The sequence below is a fragment of the Helianthus annuus genome, chromosome 5 (genome assembly GCF_002127325.2).
Source record: "Helianthus annuus cultivar XRQ/B chromosome 5, HanXRQr2.0-SUNRISE, whole genome shotgun sequence".
Classification (NCBI taxonomy): domain Eukaryota; kingdom Viridiplantae; phylum Streptophyta; class Magnoliopsida; order Asterales; family Asteraceae; genus Helianthus; species Helianthus annuus.
The window spans coordinates 37,796,965-37,816,764 of NC_035437.2; the positions used below are offsets into that span (position 1 = coordinate 37,796,965).

The 19,800-nt window shown below is 40.3% G+C and overlaps 2 protein-coding genes and 2 long non-coding RNA genes across 5 annotated transcripts; all 4 read right to left on the minus strand.

Annotated features, from left to right (window-relative positions):
• Positions 1-1,759: 1,759 nt before the first annotated feature.
• LOC118492470 lies at positions 1,760-2,872 on the minus strand. Its single transcript, XR_004893887.1, has 3 exons — positions 2,649-2,872; positions 1,976-2,032; positions 1,760-1,852 (listed from the first exon to the last, which is right to left on the minus strand). It is a non-coding gene; the product is annotated as an uncharacterized LOC118492470 (long non-coding RNA).
• Positions 2,873-6,218: 3,346 nt separating this feature from the next.
• Positions 6,219-10,095, minus strand: LOC110942988. The gene is made up of 3 exons (XM_022184748.2): positions 7,737-10,095; positions 6,806-7,627; positions 6,219-6,709 (listed from the first exon to the last, which is right to left on the minus strand). Exons 1-3 carry the CDS (start codon positions 10,093-10,095, stop codon positions 6,219-6,221), a joined length of 3,672 nt encoding a protein of 1,223 aa, XP_022040440.2.
• Positions 10,096-11,274: 1,179 nt separating this feature from the next.
• LOC110938751 (replication protein A 70 kDa DNA-binding subunit C-like) lies at positions 11,275-16,750 on the minus strand. 2 transcript variants are annotated; one of them, XM_035990531.1, is made up of 10 exons: positions 16,500-16,750; positions 16,147-16,414; positions 15,690-15,777; positions 15,481-15,602; positions 15,319-15,406; positions 15,124-15,231; positions 12,828-12,957; positions 12,462-12,737; positions 12,141-12,221; positions 11,275-11,385 (listed from the first exon to the last, which is right to left on the minus strand). In XM_035990531.1, exons 1-6 carry the CDS (start codon positions 16,674-16,676, stop codon positions 15,132-15,134), a joined length of 843 nt encoding a protein of 280 aa, XP_035846424.1. In that variant the 5' UTR covers positions 16,677-16,750; the 3' UTR covers positions 11,275-11,385; positions 12,141-12,221; positions 12,462-12,737; positions 12,828-12,957; positions 15,124-15,131. The 2 variants fall into 2 exon arrangements, with proteins under 2 accessions (XP_035846424.1, XP_022036552.1); XM_022180860.2 differs by lacking the exons at positions 11,275-11,385; positions 12,141-12,221; positions 12,462-12,737; positions 12,828-12,957 and adding exons at positions 13,783-14,048; positions 14,135-14,255; positions 14,419-14,582.
• Positions 16,751-16,986: 236 nt separating this feature from the next.
• LOC110938752 lies at positions 16,987-18,351 on the minus strand. The gene is made up of 3 exons (XR_002591653.2): positions 18,261-18,351; positions 17,442-18,167; positions 16,987-17,350 (listed from the first exon to the last, which is right to left on the minus strand). It is a non-coding gene; the product is annotated as an uncharacterized LOC110938752 (long non-coding RNA).
• Between the last annotated feature and the right edge of the window lie 1,449 nt (positions 18,352-19,800).

The following is a 19,800-nucleotide window of genomic DNA, read 5'->3' on the forward strand; positions in this document are numbered from 1 at the left end:
TGATTATAGAAGTTAAATACTTTTTGTAATTGTATTTTACGCTAATCATCTACATAAAAGATTAAAATGTTGGGATAAGAAAGTGTTTTGGGTCAACCATTCCCGTCTCAATCCACACCATAAATTACCCGTTTGACCCATTACCCAACCTATTTATGTGAAAAGAAATTGATACTGATCATGGTTTGCATATCATTTCCCTGTTTTAATCAGAACAGCAAGAACCAGAACTTGAACATCTATCTTGAACAAACAAAGGTTCAGGTTTCCTCGATTGTGGAGCGGAGCCGACCGGAAGAACGATTTAAGTATTTTTTATGGTGGATCCCAAATTTAAAATTAATATAACTCTTGAAATGAGAATTATAGGAAGCGTTGATAACAAAAATAAAATAAGTAAATCAAGATAATTTGTGCTAAACATCATACAAATAAGGTTACAACCTTTTTGCAATTTTATCACATAGTTGATGAACATCATATGAAATAATAATAATAATAATAATAATAATAATAATAATAATAATAATAATAATAATAATAATAATAAAAATATAAACAAACTTAATCAACGTTATTATGAATTTAATTATAACTATAAATGGTTTTAAAACTTTAAAGATGCTAATCAATTTGAAACGACAATTACTAAAAGGTAATGGTTTTAAAACTCAAAAGATGCTAACCAATTTGAAATGAAAATTACTAAAAGGTAATTTCATATGGTATTATCTATAATACCTAATAATTGCAACAATAATGATTAAATAGTGAACTTAGTTAGAGATGGTTTAAAACTCAAAAAAATCTTCCTGCATCTTACCCCAAGTCTCATGGAATAAGGTTAAAATAATAACCATTGCATAATTAGGAATCACTTTTTAGCCCTTGGATCATATTTTGATGGTTGAGATTTTCTTGGCTTATGGTGTGGATTGAGAAGGGAATGGTTGACCCGAAACACTTTCTTATCCCAACATTTTAATCTTTTATGTAGATGATTAGCGTAAAATACAATTACAAAAGGTATTTAACTTCTATAATCATCTAATTTTTAAATTAAATAATTGAAGGTGCACGTTGGAAAAATTTTGACCCGTTTCCTATTTAATCTACCTCTTTTTTTAGTTGCAAGCGTTCATTTTGAGTATCCCGAGGCGTAAAATAATGGACGAGACACAAGAAACCATGAGAACATCCGCCTTCCCGAGTACCCACGTGAAGGTAGAACCGTAATAGTAAAACCCATAATTGCTGGGATTTTTTTTTTTTTACTTTTTTTATGAAGAATTTTGTTTGTATGTTCATTCTGCATGAAAAATGGTCAAAGAACCTTTATATTGCATCCATGTGTTATGGTCGAACCGTATGCAGACTCATGCTGGTAACAGAGGCTACATTTTACTGAAAACCCTCACTAACAACTATGTTTTTGTATTCACTAGAGGGCAGGCCCGTGCGATGCACGGCATGACCAAAAGTTAGTGTATTTTTGGTTGTGTAGGTGGGGAAAATGTTTATGTATGGATTAAAGATAGTTAGTAGAAAGACAATGCAAGAAAAGGCATACGAAATGTGCTAATACCATGTACTATGACTTGTAACAAAAAGTTAAGGCGTGAATAAAGTAGGAAAATTCGTTGCGTAATCCATTTAAGAGTAAGCATGTATGCCAAGTCTTAAAACATACATTGTAGGGGGAAAAGCGTAAAAGTAGGTTACGGAGTTCCCCGTTTTATTTAACAATTCAAGAAATCTTAAGGCGTTCATGGATGGCTATGTAGCTGACGGTCCACTTTCACCTGGTGCGCTCCCTACGGAACCATCTGAATACGAAGCTTCATAAGTGGGGCTGTGTTATAAAGAAGGGAGATATTAGGAAGAAGTTTAACTTGGATTACACATATATTAGTAGCTCCTATGACATTATGTTGTACAAAAATCGATAGAGTGTAATGGTGGTTAAGTAACGTACCTTTCACATGGAGTGTCATTCATGGAACCATCTGATTCACAACCCGCATAAGTAGGGCTGTCGAAGAAGGAAAGGGAATGTCATGCAGTTATTTGGCGTGTGTAAATAGGAGAAAAAACATGACCCAATGATTAAACCTAAATATCCAAAAGAACAGAGAAGTTTAAATAGAACCACTACAAACTTAATCGTAATAGACGTAAATAAAGGCAACCTTACGGAATGTGGGAAGTTAGGGGTGTGCTCGCATGTATTCTTAAATTGAAGAAGCCTATATCAAGTCCAATGTTGTAGTTCGTTACTGTGTATGTAGCTGGGCGTCCAATAGGCTGATCACCTATAAGGATCATGTTTCTGGCCAAACTAACGTTGGGCATTCGGGCGGAAATGGTGTATTGATTGTTCAGTTTTCGACCATTGCATTTTGTGGTTTTGTATGAGATAAGGTTTGTCCTTTTTTTTTCAATGTTACTATAGAAATATAATTGTTATTGTTTTCATATGGTTTCCATTTAATAAGTAACATTTGTATAGCGAGGCTTCAAGAAATAAATATGATGGCTGTAGTATATAATATTTGTTTTTAGACGTTTTCTAAAAAGAAACCACAGTCGGAGATGTAGTTTTGTGGTTCAGTTATTGTATCAAGTAAATAGGATATACAGAAACTTACATGGACTTTCTGTTCGTTTCTTTGAGCTTAACTGGTGTTGGTATTGTCATCACCCCTTTATCCAGCCTAGTAATGGGAGCAGGGCTGGTAGGTCTATCAGGTTGCCAGCTTGTTTCGTCTGGGAGTACACGTTTGCAGTTGAAGCTCTCAAAGGTGCCATGATTGTAATATGTGGATGTGTCGACTTGGATGGTTCGGGTGGTGCCCACCAATGAGTGCAAGCAGTTTGGGAGCGCCGAGATGCCACCATTAGAGTTCTGTATTATGACTGGAGTGAAGCTAGCCGGGGTGTTTTCGGAATAAATGGTGTTGATACGCGTGAGACCCGATTCCACATTGAGTATATCCTGAGCAGTGGTGTGGGTTAGTACCTGTGCAGTGTCATCGAAACACACAATGACCACACTTGCCGTGGAATCCAGGACATCAAGTTCAAGATGGTACCTGTGAAAATTTTTTTTTTGATGTCAAAATGTACAAAGGCTTTTGGCAACGAAGATAACAATAGAATACCAAAACCAAACCTTGCCCGGGGGAACATAACCGGGTTTTCACAGCCAGCACACCAGAGCTCCCCTTGATCAGCAAAGACACCTTTCATGCATTTCCCGCCTCTACACATAAGTCTAAACCATTGCTCGCTATTACGTATGCCTTTAATGACCACACGACAATTGAACTCAGCACTCTGTATGGATTAGAAGAAACATCTATTATGTATGGACAATAATGGGTACGGGGGAAACGGTTGAAATTATAGAAAGGGGTGATACCGTGTGGTGTTTATTTTCTCGGCCGTGGCGTAATATGTCTTCAAGCTTCGATAAACTTTCTGAACAATTAGCAACAGTAGTGTTTTTCTTCATTTTGGCAGATGGTTTGTGATTTGCAGTCTCCGGTTGCAGAATGAAAGAATTCATGGATGAATGTAGCCATGTATTTATAGTCACATGAATCGTAGACTCCTCGGATCACCTGCGGCAGTTTTCAGTCGAATGAAAATTTAATCAAAACCGTTACAGAATAGTTAACGATGTCATGAAATTAATATCTTTGTTTTCTATAGTTCCTTGATTTGTTAGTAATTATTATGTGACCTCTCAACTTATTACCGGTATGTCTTAAATGGCAATCATTTGAGTAGTAAAGGGTTTTATTTTCATGTTAGGCAAATTGAATATGAGAAGTGTAGACATGCATAAAGCTATACGGTTAAATAAAATGGATGAGTTAGCAAGATATCACACTATTTCAATCAGCTTTGGTTGTCTTTTGTATTATACGGAAAATAAACTTAGGGATTATTTTAGAGTACCTGATAGTAATCAGTTATAGCAGATGCAACCAACAACTCCAACAACAAATAAATCAGTAGCCGAGTTCAGCAAAGGCCTCAAAAAACGGGCCGCTTTTATTCAACCGTTCAACAGAGCTCGCCATAAACCGTGACCGTTATTGACAAAACATAGTGTATTATATATTTCACCAAACTCTAAATCGTGACCGTCGTTGGCCTAAATATTCAAAACCGTCAGATATACACGGTACTCATGTTTAAGTTTAGCCATGTTCAGGTCAAAACGCAAGACTTGACTTTGCAAAGTTCTACACGGTCAAGTAAAGACATATCGAAACATGTTTCAAAGCCTCTGAAGGCTGAACTACCTGTATCACTTAGGCTCATTGTTAAGGCGAAAAGTTGCATTTTTATATTTATAGGATAAAGACATAAAGCTCAGATGCTATTTACCAGAATATAATGTTTAATCATAGGATCATGAATATGTCTTCATGCAGGACTACACATGTCTCATTTCAATGAAGATAAAGACGGTACACTGTCTGATCCTACCCAAAGAGCACTAATAAGGATTAGATTTGATTTAATATTATCCTTTAATTAAGAATTGATAATAAACATGTATCCTTAAAATTTTAAATTATTTAATTTAATAGAAAAAAAGATGGTCTGAATGAATCACATGTGTAGTGTATAATAATATGAGCTATGAAGGATGTATAAGTACCAGTTATGCTCCGTCTTTTCCGATATGCATGGTGGCGTGAAAACGACAGGAATTCCTTTAGCATATCTTCGAAGTGAATAGCAAGCTAAAACCGCAATACGCCCAAATAAGAAAGCAGCATAAACACATTAAGATGTATAATTTAAAGCAGTTCCATCATTAAGCAACAATGTCCAAGCAATACCGGGGTTCCAGCAGTGGCCGTTGCACCGGAAACGGTTACAGACGCACCCAATGTGTCAGTCATCGTTGCATGTGTTACTTTCATCTCGTTTGCTGTAACAATCGTCTCACTTGCGCCGGCAGTCCGGGTTTTTGTGTGTTGAATAGTTCGAGGTGTAGACCCCCGTGTCCCATTGTTTCAACGGCGGCTTTTACACAGCTTATCGGTTTCTGCACCAATTGGGCTTTCGTCTGTATGGCTGATATATAATTCCTGGAAATGAGGAAAGAAACCAGTTTTAAGAAACAAACAAAAAACATTTTAGCCATTTTCTTTTTTGAGAACACATGGTAACATGAACTATGTAGGCTGAATAAGCAGTAGGTAGGTTCCGATTTCTCCGTCACTGATGGTTGCGTTAAATACGGTAGAACTTCGGTCAGTTTATCTCCGGATGTAATATTGGATGCATATATCAGTTTCGAAACCAAATAATGATTACCTGGCCAGAATAACGCATAGCATTAACATAAGTTCCATTATCAAGTACGAATGTAAAGAAAATAAAACCACAAAACACCCAACGGAAGACACCACTGTAAAATAATGTTTAATAATAATGACTTACCAGGGCTGAACATGTTTCAGAATTAACCGTTTGATATTATGCCAAAGTCCAGTAGAAAAACCGACAATTCGAGGAGTTGAAGTGATGATAAGAGTTCCTTGAGTCCCCCTCATAGTCGGCTCGCATTTCTATATAACCATGAACATGTTAGAGTGAATGTTATAGTGAGTTGGATATGACAGTAAACAAAATAGTATAAGGTTCATAAACCGTTGATGTGTAAGCGTGTAACCAGCTCATGAGGATCCACGATGTGTCTATAATGACAGGTTAAAATGTTTGAAACAAGAGTTCGTACGGAAGTATATGACATCCACCCTCCTAATGACAGGTGGCACCCGTGGCCCAAAAATGCGTGCCTTACAATGTGTTTATAGCAGTAATAATTAGTAGGCTTCGGACCATCGTTACCATTGTTTACTAAAACAGACAAATAAACCAAGCATTAAAGCTAAGAAATAAAAAGAGCATCAGTTTTTGGAATTTAGTGGAATCTGATCAGACTTACATTTGTACTGCATGGGGCGTATATATAGCTGTTGCGGCGTCCTTATTGACATGCTACATGAATAGGTGGACCTTGGAGGTTAGACGCATAATAATTAACGTGTCTCGTATATAGTTGTGGTGGTTGGAACGGGTGGGAAGAATAGAGTTTAGGGCATGTATCAGTTACTATGTTGGTTTAACGGTGGTGGAGGTGGAAGATTTTTTTTTGCAGCCCAACAGTACACGGTAGGTCTAGGTATTGTTTATTGTCGCCAATCTGAGGTAGTCAAATTGTTAAATGTTTCTTTGTAAACGATGTTTCTAGTATGGTTTGTCATGCCACCGTTGCCATCTCCGACGATGACAATCTTTAGACCTGCAGGTGTTGTAACCCGTGAAAGTGCGACATATAACTGGCCATGGCTAAACACTGGTCGGGGTAGGTAGAGGCCAACAACTTTTAATGATTGCCCTTGGCTTTTATTAATCGTCATAGCATAGCATGGTTTTACGGGGAACTGGCGCCTTTTCATAATAAATGGCCATTTTGATTTAGTGGATGAAAGCGTTATCCTTGGTATTAATGCAGTATCACCACGGTTTGACCCGGTAAGTATCCTAGCTTTGATAACAAATTTCCCAAGGTCTGTGATGATCAGACGGGTGCCATTACATAAGCCTTGGGAGGGGTTCACATTTCTTAAAAGCATGATAGGGAGACCTTCTTTCAGATCCAAAGCGTGCGGTGGCATACCTGTCAATATCAAATAATTAAAAGGATTTGGCCGGTGGTTTTTTTTTATTTGTAACTATTATCCATGCGACGTGTGGTGGGGGATGGGGGGGGTACCTGGGAATGTCAAAGAGTTTAGGAACTCAGGCGGGTAGAGTTGTTCCTGTTCCAATACATCCGTGGATGCACGACATATTTCGTCGGAGCTCTTGTAGGTCTTTGTGGTCTGTCTTAATTGCCGAAACATGTAAGCATTGATTTCATCCGCGTCTACGTTGCGGGGGGTTAGTATTGCTCTTTCACACAAAAAATCATCATCGCCCTGCCTTTCTGTAAACGACGGGAAGACAGCATTAACAATCGAGTCCACAGGAAGCCCACAACTATCAATGATAAACCTGGCGGGTATCTCGATCCAGGTTGGTTCATCTTCACCTTCTTTGGCTTTCGAGGGAACAATTCCATCGCCGATTTCTAACAACCATTTGTTGAAACGTTGCCTTTCAATGTCTACTACACCCGTTGAGGTGTATTCGTTGACACGCATACTACGGTGGAGAGTGAAGAGTTCACAATTTTTCCACAGGTACGATTTATTTATGCATGCTTGAACAACATCTTCTCTTTTTCCCTTTGGGATGACGGGAAGGATTTGCCTGAAATCACCACCAAGTAAGATAGGCATGCCACCAAAGGCACGTTCCCTGTTTGTGGTGGAACAAAACCCCAAGATGTCTCTAAGTGTTTTATCTAGTGCTTCAAATGCAAATTTTTGCATCATTGGTGCTTCGTCCCAGATGATTAACCGTACCTCCTGCAAAAGGTGTGCCAATTGGGTATTCTGTTTAATGGAACACGTGCTATTGTGAAGTAATTCTAAAGGGATAGCGAACCGGCTATGCGCTGTCCGACCACCGGGTAATAGAAGGGACGCGATACCTGATGGGTGGGACAGGTAAAGTTAGTAAAAAAATGGAGTTGCGTGCGCAACCACACAGATAATGTAGTATGAGAATAATTATACAACATAGTAGAATTATTTTTTGACCTGAAGATGCAACTGCAAGAGCAATTAGTCCCATCGATCTCAAACGTGACAGGATGGCTCTGTATAGGAAAGTCTTGCCTGTCCCTCCCGGACCATAGACGAAATAAAACCCTCCTTTGTGGGTGGTAACAGAATCAATGACTGTGTTGTAGATGGCCGTCTGTTCCGTATTGAGTGATGCATATAGTTGTTCGTGCTCGTCTGTCATCTTTTTTTTGTTGTAACTCAACTCTTCTCTGATTAGACGATTATCCATCCTATCGAGCAGCGACGTATCTGGCTGTGGCATATCCGGGAAATCCACCAATGATTTCCCGTTTTTTTCCAACAGTTCATTTAGTTCAATCAGGCAGTAGTTCTTAAGTTGGTCGTTTGATAACTGTAGACCAGGGAACATGTAGAGCCTACGTTTCATGTATAAGATATCATCTGATAGTATTTCCCAATTCTGTGACCACAGTTGCGATGGGCGGTTCACTTTGCAAAACAATAACATGGTAACAAATAACTCCCGTAGTTGGGAGCCGGATGCCCATAGTTTAGCCTCTGAGAGAGCGTCATTCCATTCCTTGTCATCATTAAGCAAGCCATATGCATAGCAGGCTTCTTTGAACGTTCCATATACGATACCGTCGACCGTTTTTATTTCTTCAAAACTTCGGGGCCCTCTCACAATCCCTAACAACATCCTTAAGTAATACTTTGGCCCAGCTGCTGGATTGCAATACACGATCCGCCCAATTGCTGGCCGTTCCAACCGCGTTTTCCATACCTTGTTATCATCGTGCCAGACGTACTTTGTTGGTATCTCGGCGTACGTAAGGTTTCTTGCCGCTGCATCTCTGCTGTTCAACGCAAACCATTGGGTGAACATTGTGTCTCGTATCCCCTCACGGTTTAAAAGGGCTGGCAAACTGTCAGAATCACGTAACGTGAGTAGATGTTGGTTAGGTGTATGGAACGTTAGTTTCATGACGGATGGGAATGAGTAATGTATAGGGAATGCAAGCATTCTCCACACAGCTTCACACGGCGATAAGTACCGACAATCCAAATAGTTTTTAATCTCATCAACCTTAACAATCTTTTGTGAACGATTTTCACCATCACTGCCAATGTTTTCTTGAACAACCATTGTAGCCCTGTCTGGTCCCTTGTTTAAGTATTTAAAAAGGTATTTTATAGCTCGGGACTGGTTGCACCACTCAACATTGATGTGTGATTCATACTTTAAAAGGAGATAACGGTTGTATGGAACGACAAACCGGTTGTCGAGTTTCGTTTTACCCTTTATAAAGAAAATCTTTGTATCTCGACGCCGGTAAACCGGGTAGCCGTCTTCGTCAATTGTCGTTTCTCGATAAAATGGCTTTGGGAAGTGTTTCATACATTTTCCATCTGTTGTACACGGAGCACTGCGAGCGTCATTCCCACATGGGCCATGCAACATGTAATCTGTTACAGCCTTATAGCCGGATGGGTCGTCAATTTTCGATGGGATCTCGGCTGAAATCAAGTCATCTATACCAGCAGGCGTGTGAGACACGGCAGAATGTTCAAGCCATATTAAAAGGTGCGCGTGTGGTAGGCCTCTTTTTTGAAACTCAATTGTGTAAACAGCTGTATATAACCAGTGCGGCAAATTGCGAAAGACAGAGAGATCAAAAAGAAGGAAATTAAAAAGTTTAGAAAGGTTAGTATTTGTGGGAGAATTGACAGCAAAACAGAGAGGCAAGGCATCACAAAGTTTACCTGATTTGCAGACGCCAAAGATTTGTTTCTTCATAATATCTTCGATCAAAAAGGACAGTTTTAGCTTAAAAACGCGTGATACAACATCTGCACGGTCATGAGACTTTTGGCCTGGTATAATGTCTTCGATTTCAGGCCACTTTGGGTTAGCTGTAAATGTCACAAACAGGTCGGGGTTCCCAAAAGCACGGCACAAAGCCATGGCGTCTTGGTAATTTTGGACCATATATCTTGGGCTTCCCGTAAAGGTTGCTGGTAAAACTATGCGTTGTCCGATAGCCTTGGCGTTTGTATCCCCACGCGTCACAGCGTCACAAACATTATGGTAGAGTTCAACGCGGAGTTCATTCTGGTTATTCCTCATCCAACGCAACCTGTGTTCCTCGATGGCCGCGTATGAGTCAACCAAATATTGTTGGAATAAACGACCGCCTCTTAGGAGGGTGGTGCCTTCATTGTTGCGATAATGGATTCTGTAGCAGTAGTATTCCCGCATCGTGACACATCGTCGTTTAGTAGACCGACGGCCAGTGTTGTCGTGGTAACGTATGCGAGCGTGGAACCCGGTCTCTCCGTACGGAAACAATAACGGGTATTGTAAAGGCATGTATAGCTGATGTAATTCTGATATCCGTTGTAGTGTGCCGTTTTGTGTACTGACGATAACGTCACGTGGTTCGGTGTTTTCTCCAAAGTCGTTTGTGATAAGAACAGCAACCTCAGACACGTTAGGTCGGTTGTACTGTGGGTTGTTTGTTACTTGGCCGAGTAAGCGTAGATGACAATTGTTGCTTTCATTTTAAATGCACCAGTCGCGTGCCATGCGAAAGGCGTTAGCTAAAGAACTGTGGTTGTCCAGCATCCTGATGAGGGATGCAACAATTGTTTCATCACATGTGCTGTCAGAACGGGAAACCCCAAACAAAGCAGCTATACGGTTATTGACTTCGTTCTGTGTGTCGTAGAAATATAGTTGAGCATATCTGGGCTGTTCACCCTCAACTGGCAGCATGGACCCTATTCGGTGGTAGTTCTGCCCGCTTATTCGGAAGGTGTATAGGCTTCTACCACTATTTATAGCATGATCAATCTTTCCCCCAAATGATGTGAAGCAGAACATGCTATTGTACACTCGAATATGTTCTCTGAATCTAACTGTCCCCGTGTCGTTATAATCAAGTAATGATCTTAATGGTTCAGGAGCTTCAAGAAGGCGAGGAAGCAAAACCTTGCCATCCTGGCAGCACGAAGAGAAAGTCGTCCCATCAGAGGACTTTGTATTTTTATTCCTCTCTTCATACCACATGACCGCTGCACAGTTATGGCATGTGAATGTTGGACGGCCGAGGCTTTCGTACGTAACATGCGCACCTATATTTTTTTTATCAGGTAAACGTATCACAACGTACACATTCAAGGCAGTGAGGCAAACAACAAAGTATAGACAGGTGCAAGACGGAACAAAGCGTGTATATTTAGGAAATAGGCGCGTAGGACATAGGATCGGACAATACCTGTTGATGCAAACGCTGCCCTGCGTGGGGTACGTATACGAACACCTGGTAACATAATAAAATGCGGCAACGTTATTTTGATGTTGCATGGTAGAAAAGGTGGAAGTAATGCCGGGTAAAGGGCAGTGATGGAGTTGTACCTTCTGTTTTTTTAGGCCGAGAAGAGCGTAGACGTGATGGACCAGCTGTATTCAGATGAGAATGTTGTGTTGTGCAGGAAATAGTGTCTGGGAAAAATGTAATAGTTACAGAAATGGAAAAGGGTAGTAGTAAACATCGTAGATAACAGGGCAGACCTTGGGTAGAATGGGAGGAAGAATGCCTTGGCGGTGGGCATAAAACAGGCCGGATATCCGCTGGGTCATCTTGTACGATGGTTTGACCTGTAGCATAAAATTCAGGGGAAAATATTACAGTCAACCTTTGTTAACGGTAAACAATCAGTTTACATGGCATGCGGAGGTATTTCTGTTTATCCAAAGGACCTCCCACATCATTCAGGCAACTTTACGGATTATAACATGTACGACAACGTATTTATGGGTTTGTCTACCATGTAGAAAGCCGTTGACAAATGCATTAGTCGAATAATCGAAATGGATTTCCGGTTATTTTGGGACTGTATTTTGCTTTCTTTATATGTATTTCTCCCTTTTTTTCGGTTGGTTTTCAACAGAGATGGAAAACGTGCGAAACATGCGATAAGGTTGATTCAGTCTATTAATTTGATAGTCCGTGGTTCGATTACAAAATAGGGTGAATCATAAATTTATTGGATCAGAATTTGCTGGGCTAAAATATGGACAGCGTTGTGAGTTCTAGATCACATGTAGTTTGTTGGAATATAAATTGAAACAATTGACAAAGACGTTGACCCTGCTGGGATGAAACTGTTAAGAAGGTTGTAGAAATTATTTATGTAAGTTAATTACGTTCGTATACAGAAAGTAGCAGAAATATAGTTTTTAAAAATGTAACTTTTAAATGCACCCCATAGTGCAGCACTTGTTTTAAAAAGCGGCTTATATTCAAAGTCACAGTTAAGCTTTTTGTTTTAAAAGTATTTTATATGTAAAGTCAGGTGTAATGGGCTTATACTGTACGTAAAAAACAATCAGAGCTACGTATATGGGGTAACCTTTCATTGTCTCCCCTGCTCCCACTTTAGCGGAAGTACCAGTACCCGGTTCAACAGTCACCGATTGCACCTGGGTGCCACCTGTAAAAGTGACAGGATACGCAGATAGGTTAAACATAGTATAGCGGGTAGACAGCGTCTAAATAACCAACTATGAAAGTCACTTTCAATACATTGAGGGTGGGTTGTGAGGATGGGTGTCAAAACTGAAGGGCTTAAACTGATGGCAGGCTATTTACAGGTTTACTTTGTGGCCACACGCATGCCGGTAAGTGGACACGATAGCCAAATGAGTTTCTTTTCAGGAACAGTACAACTAACCTGTGTCGGGCTCACAAGAGGGAGTCACCGCGTTTATGCTAGATAGGGTAGCCCCACAGTATGTCATCGCCTTCCCATTAAGGCCCACATAGGTACGACTTTGTATATGAATAGAATGTTTGTTACCGCCGATGTCATCATTCATGCAGCTGTCATTCAACGTAAGAGCGTAGTATGTTTGTTTCTTTCCGCAAGGCAACGTATGGGAACAAAGGCGGGCCTCTATCGAATCACTAACCACACCAGAATTGGCAGGCCATAACCTGCAAACCTCGTCTTTTATGAGGTATCAGAAAGGGCCACAATTCAGTATTTAAAACTCCATATGCGGGGTGGGGGGATAGAATGTAATTATAAGTTTGATACCTCTACGCACTCCAGCCTGGTCAAGCAGTTGTAGCCCACAAACGTATTGGGTCATCCCCTCAGGCATAACACGCGAACATGTATGAAAAGTAAATGCGTCTTTAAGCATCACGAAGGGATGCACAGGCGGCTGCATGTTACATACAATGTTACAAAACACATAGCCGAAAAATGAAAAGCTGAAACATGTACCTATACCGATTTGGTTGTTTGCGGGGGGGGGGGGGGGGGGGGGGGGGCTGCAAACTAATTAAACGTGAAGGCAAAGGACAGAGCTCATACCGCAAACAACCCTTATTGAATGCACGTCAAAGTTGGTGTAAATTTTACATCTAGTCATGGAACATACCTGTTTTTTTACCCAAATAACAGACATAGGGACAGGCAGTCAGGAAAGGTCATATGGCATAAGGTATTTGTTTAGCACAAGTCATAAGTTGCCTATTCCATTGCTGTTTGTAATGCAAGTTTCCAGGTAGGTGTCGGCAAAGATTCTAGGGTGACACGGTTATCGTTTACACGTTTGTGTTCACCTATATGCGGCATTCAACATCTTAGATAAAATTTCATGTAGGTTTTATACGATGCCAAAGAAATCGGGAATGTGGGAAAATAACACATGCCGTGAAAATGTAAAAATTACAGTTTTGGTCTGGGCACAACACAAAGGCATTGCCACATTATTTGTAAACACAAAAGAGGGAGTCACAAAATTGTAAACACTTGGAGAAGAAAAAAAAAGAGCATCGCCGTATCAGAGGGAACCCTCCTTAGCATCGCCGCTATCGTCCACCATGTCATTAACTCCCGTACAGTCAATGGACACCTCATCAGCATCGCCATCTGATTCTTGAATGCATCTGCAAAGAAACATGGGAATGCATGTGTTGATGCAAAGTGGGTACATGTGACCATACTAAACAGGGTACGATTGGTAGGTCCAACTTACAGCTTTCTAAGTTTCCGTCCAGATCCGGGGGTTGGGGGCGGGAGGTTCGAGTCACGCTTTAGGGTGGCAGATGGGCTTTCATTCAAATCCGACGGAACAACATTCACACTTCCACCTGTTTTATCCATATCAGGCCCAACAATCTTGCCGCAATTGAAGCTCTCATATTCTCCATAACGGTAGTAGGTGTGGCTCTTAATTTCGAAAGTGTGCTTTGTTCCAATAAGGGCCTCGAGGGCGGAGGGTAGTATGGGAGAATCAATAGAAGTATCCTGCATACCAAGTACAAAAGACGGAAAGTTATCGTAGAAGGTTCACGTATGCTTCAAAGACACGCTGTAATGAGAAGCACGAATACCGTCAACTGTTCCTCAACTAAGGACTTTGCAGTCCTCTTAACCAGCTTCTCAGCAACTTCATCAAAGAGGGTGACAACGGTACTCATTGTTCCATCAGTTACATCCGCTTGAATGCGAAACCTAGCATGGTAGAGTAGTTCAATAACAATGGGTGGCGAAACCAAGTTGTGTTGGCAGTGTAGGTAGAAGGGCACCAAAGTACACCGGCAAACAAAGAATCATGACATCAAATGGAAAGGGGAACAAAGAAATGAGTCTGTGACTGAGATGTTGAAGTATATACCTCGTTCTCGGATAATCAACCTTTGATTTACACGTCTTGCAAACGAAGTAACCTTCCTCTCTCGTTAGTCCCTTACGACACTGGCTTCCGGAGCACGTGAAAAGATACCAGCTGTTCTTGGTTCTGATAGACGTAATTTCTACAACATTCCGGAAAAGGATGGCCTACAACGGACAAAATAAGAGGAATAGTTAAGTGAGACGGACAGGGTATTGGGGAGGGGGTGTATTTACGGTGTTTCTCACACATAGTAGGTGAATGCGTAGGTCATGTTGGGGAGGGTAAGCCCTACTTACGCATAATTGGGATGTTAGTCAACTCTGTTTAGTAGTTCATGACCAAAAAAGCAAGACCCCAAGCTGGTGTGGGTTTTTTTTCATGGTGAAAGCTGGAGAAAGGAGGATGGTGTGAGGGCAATGGCGTTGGCTAACGCGGGAACCATGGTGGCGCTGGTATTGGTCACGTGGGTGAATCTTGAAATCTAAAGCGGATGCTAACTATGAGGGTGGATGGTTTGTATAGAATAATAGTTGGCTTGACATACGCTGGGCATATTTTTGAGGTTTCAATTAAAGGCTGGTGAACGTGGAATGAGGCAATGACTAACTTGAGGCCCAAAGAAATATGTATAAAAGTTTAAAAACACAATAGAGAGTATGAGAGTTTATTAAAGTATATTCTTTTAAATTTAGTATGAATAAACACCTTTTTTTTTATTTGTCGGCACGAACTCTGTCCACAAGTTCTTGTAGGGTACCAACAGAGACCACTTCCTCGGTGACTGGGTCGCTGCTATCTCCCATAGCTACACAGCTGGGAAGCATACGTTCATATTCAGTTGGAGCAATAATCGTATAAATAAGGTAATTAAAGTGTGCATGCCAAAGGCTACACTCATACCTTACGGATGACTTAAAAGTTTGCAGGGCGGGTACATCGGAGCCATCAATGAGTATAGTTGACGATGAACTGGCCAAGCCAAGGACGCCTGTAGTGTGTGGAGTCAGTTAAAGACCTTTCAAGTAACACACACAATAATTAACGTATAGGGAAACAATGTACCCAGGTAAAATTTTGCACTCATGGAAGTAAGGATAAGGCAATAGACAGCCGGGTTTTCGGCCTTCTTCTTAACCAGAGCATCACCCAAATTTCCCCATAACGTCACTCTAACTCGGCGATTGCTGTAAGGATCAAAAGAAGTCAAAAACCTTGACACTTAACTGAGGTTAAAAGCAAGAACAATTGGGCAATAAGGATGAGGCACTTACCGTTCGTTGTTTAGATTAAACTCAACCGCGCGAGCACCAGATGCCTTCACAGATTGGGGGCCAACCTCAGTTACATATCCTATAACATCTGAAGCGCATCAAAAATTAGGCTGAATTAGAAACGTCTCTATTAGGGAGACCAACTCAGGTCTGAGCGAAAGTCAACTACGTAAAACTAATTTATCCGGGTCAATTATTTGATTGAACCATGTTATTGCTACCAATGGTAACTATCAATGGGGAAAAAATATTCAGCTATCAATAGGCCTACAAAACAATGTAATAAGCCATCCATTGTTATAAATGATACTATTCAGCAGCCAAATGTAAACATGGACCGGCTATTGGAATTTGGAACTTAGTTAATAACCAATAAGTAGTCTAACCTTTTATTAGTCGATTTTTGGACATTAAAAAGTAAGCAACAATATGACCAACATGAGAAGAGTAAACATACCTACAAAATACTTGCCCTCTGTCGGTTCGAGGTCCTCAAAAGCGGTAAGTAAGAACGGGTAGCGTGTAAATGAACCACTCGTATCGTCAACCCTCTTAACAGTCGTGGAGCCGTTCAACCAGATAACAAAGGGGCTGTCTTTTAAAATACGGTATTGATCGGTGCGTTGGACTGTAAAACCCTTTAGTAAATATACACCACCCTCCTTGATTTTGTCAAAGAAGTAGTGTGCAATATTATTCCGTGCGGTACAATGAATCATACCTCCCTATGCAAACCAAACGATAGACTTTCAGTAGCGATGAAGTGCGTGAAAGGAAAAGAGTATGGGAGTTTAAAGAGCGGAGAGGTACCTTTACATCGCTGACGACATAGTCCGTGCTCATGTAGCGTCCGTTGACATTTGTTACGTCCCACTTTCTACAGACCATAACAGTGATGGGACCGGTACTCCCTTCACGGAGATCAGTAAGTGCCATCTGGTTGCCAACACCAATTCCCGCTGTATTGACACTAAGAGAGGTAGCCATGATAGTAGAGTAGCAAGTGTGAATAGGGAAGCACAACAATAGGGAAGGAGGAGCTCATATAATAGAATATTAGCCCATTCACCTTCCTATGAAGAAGCTAGTGACTAGATAATGAAATTAAATCGGACCGTATATTATGGAGGTATGTAAAAAGACTCATTGAATGTTCATGCATTTATCATATGCAAATAGTCTTATTAATGAATATCCATCACTAAAACTACAAAATCTCTATATAAGTAGGTGTTGAATAAAATTTATGCATGAACATTGTTTGTGTTCTTTTATTTATAATGACTGCGTGATATATTTATTTATTTTAAATTGAGTTCAAAGTTAGATTGGTTAAGGAACTAAAACCAACCTAAACCGAACCATAACCGAATCTCATAATCGCCATTAACCGAACCGAGGTCCAGTTATGTTTAAGAAAATTTCTTAAACAAACCTAGCGGGCACAGATACAGCTACAGCTTAAAAATTTACCGAACTGGCACATTTGCACACCTCTTTACCTCTATATTAACTATTAGACATATTTATGTTATTTCGTCTTTAGAGATGAGGTCGAAGCCATTTATAGAACCAGAACCTTTATGGGATGTTCGTGGGAATCAAAAACTAATGCTGGGATCACCCTCTTAGAAACTGGTTAGGCATGGGGGATAAAGATCCTGTAAAAGGGGGAAAAAATAGGTAAATAAAAAAACATCCCATATTTTTTTGAATGTATGATAATGAAAAGTATGAGGGTTGAATAATCACCAGATACGCTCCGTCTTCGCCGGTATGGACCCCAGACACGCTCCGTCCACTCCGGTATTGATGGTTGCGTGGTATATAACACGACTTCGGACAACACATCTTCAGAGCTAAGATTGGATGTCCATGTCGGTTTCGAAACAGGTATCAATGTTTGCGTGAAATACGCTAGAACCTCAGCCATGCTTGTATGGTTGTATAATTAAACCAATTTCAGTAGAAAACGTATACTTCTAGATCCTCACACAACAAAACACTAAATAGTTATCAATATTCAAATCAGGATTGTATTAGGAACGTTGATAGGGATTAAATCGAATACAGGTCCACCAAAATAACCTTCATCACAAAAACAACAAAACTATTACTAAATATGAAGCAAAAACAAAAAAATGGAAGCATACAGGTTGACAGAAGGGCCTTTTTGTATTCAAAAGCAAGCAAGATCCGAGTTACAATGAAAGTTAAGAGATGTAACCACAAACCCCATGGCTAAATCTACTAAATCACAAAATCAATTAAATCAAATCGGACCAAAACATGTATTCGAATTAGAAACATCTATGGTTAAAAAGATAACTGTAAGTATCAAAGCATTTCAAATCAGTAGCTTACCTCTTTCAGGCGAGATGGTTAGCCTGGGCGGCGGGTAACGGCTGGCGGGCGGTCGGACCAAAACATGTATTCGATCATAAATTTATGGTCCATACCTTACTGCTGCAAGTTCCACTGCAAATGACACCAAAAAGATGTCCTATCAATTACTAAAAACAACAAAACTATTACTAAATATGAAGCAAAAGCAAAAAAATGGAAGCATACAGGTAGACAGAAGGGCCTTTTTGTATTCAAAAGCAAGCAAGATCCGAGTTACAATGAAAGTTAACAGCTGTAACCACAAACCCCATGGCTAAATCTACTAAATTACAAAATCAATTAAATCAAATCGGACCAAAACATGTATTCGAATTAGAAACATCTATGGTTAAAAAGATAACTGTAAGTATCAAAGCATTTCAAATCAATAGCTTACCTCTTTCAGGCGAGATGGTTGGGCTGGGCGGCGGGTAACGGCCGGCGGGCGGTCAGACCAAAACATGTATTCGATCATAAATTTATGGTCCATACCTTACTGCTGCAAGTTCCACTGCAAATGACACCAAAAAGATGTCCTATCAATTACTAAAAACAACAAAACTATTACTAAATATGAAGCAAAAACAAAAAAATGGAAGCATACAGGTTGACCCCATGGCTAAATCTACTAAATCACAAAATCAATTAAATCAAATCGGACCAAAACATGTATTCGAATTAGAAACATCTATGGTTAAAAAGATCGAATCAGTAGCTTACCTCTTTCAGGCGAGATGGTTGGGCTGGGCGGCGGGTAACGGCCGGCGGGCGGCGACCGCCGGGCAGCGAAGGTTCGGGCGGCGGACGGATGGGCGACGGTAAGTGCCAAGGGTCTTGCTACTGGGGGCCGAGGGTTCTGCAATTGGGGAACGAAGAAGAAGGGCAGGTAGAGAGGAAGATGGATCGGGCGGCGGACGGATGGGCGACGGTAAGTGCCAAGGGTCTTGCTACTGGGGGCCGAGGGTTCTGCAATTGGGGAACGAAGAAGAAGGGCAGGTAGAGAGGAAGATGGATCGGTAAGTGCCAAAGGTGGGTAATGGATGCGGGTTATGATTTTGGGGTTTCTTTTTTTGAAGAATATTGTTTTAAATGTATTTAAAATTTATAATTTGGAATACATTTTTCAATGAATATTGATGAATTTATAACATCATTAATTTTGGCTTTAAAACACTAACATGTAACTAAACTTTTAATTATATATAGATATGTAACGGGTCAAATCAAATAATTTAAGATAAAAGCGAATTGGTTATTAAAAGTTAGCTAAAGTGTAATTTAAAAGTGTTTAAAGTCCTACATTGTTTATTTGTAAAAGGTAGCTTATTAATGTATTCATATTTGTTACAATGGGTACAAATGTTTGTCGGTCAACCTGACCCGACCCGTTTCAACCAGTTCTAAAACAACACAACTGTGCTTTCCAATGACTGTTAAAGATTTTACGGGCTGTCAGAATTTGATGGGAAGAAGTGGAGCTGTCGCCAGAGGCTTTCTGACCACAATGCCCGTCGCCGAAAGCCACAAAAAGAAAAAGAAACTATCCACTTTAACTCAAGAAGTAACCGTATGCAGACTCATGCTGGTAACAGAGGCTACATTTTACTGAAAACCCCCACTAACAACTATGTTTTTGTATTCATATGTAACGGGTCAAATCAAATAATTTAAGATAAAAGCGAATTGGTTATTAAAAGTTAGCTAAAGTGTAATTTAAAAGTGTTTA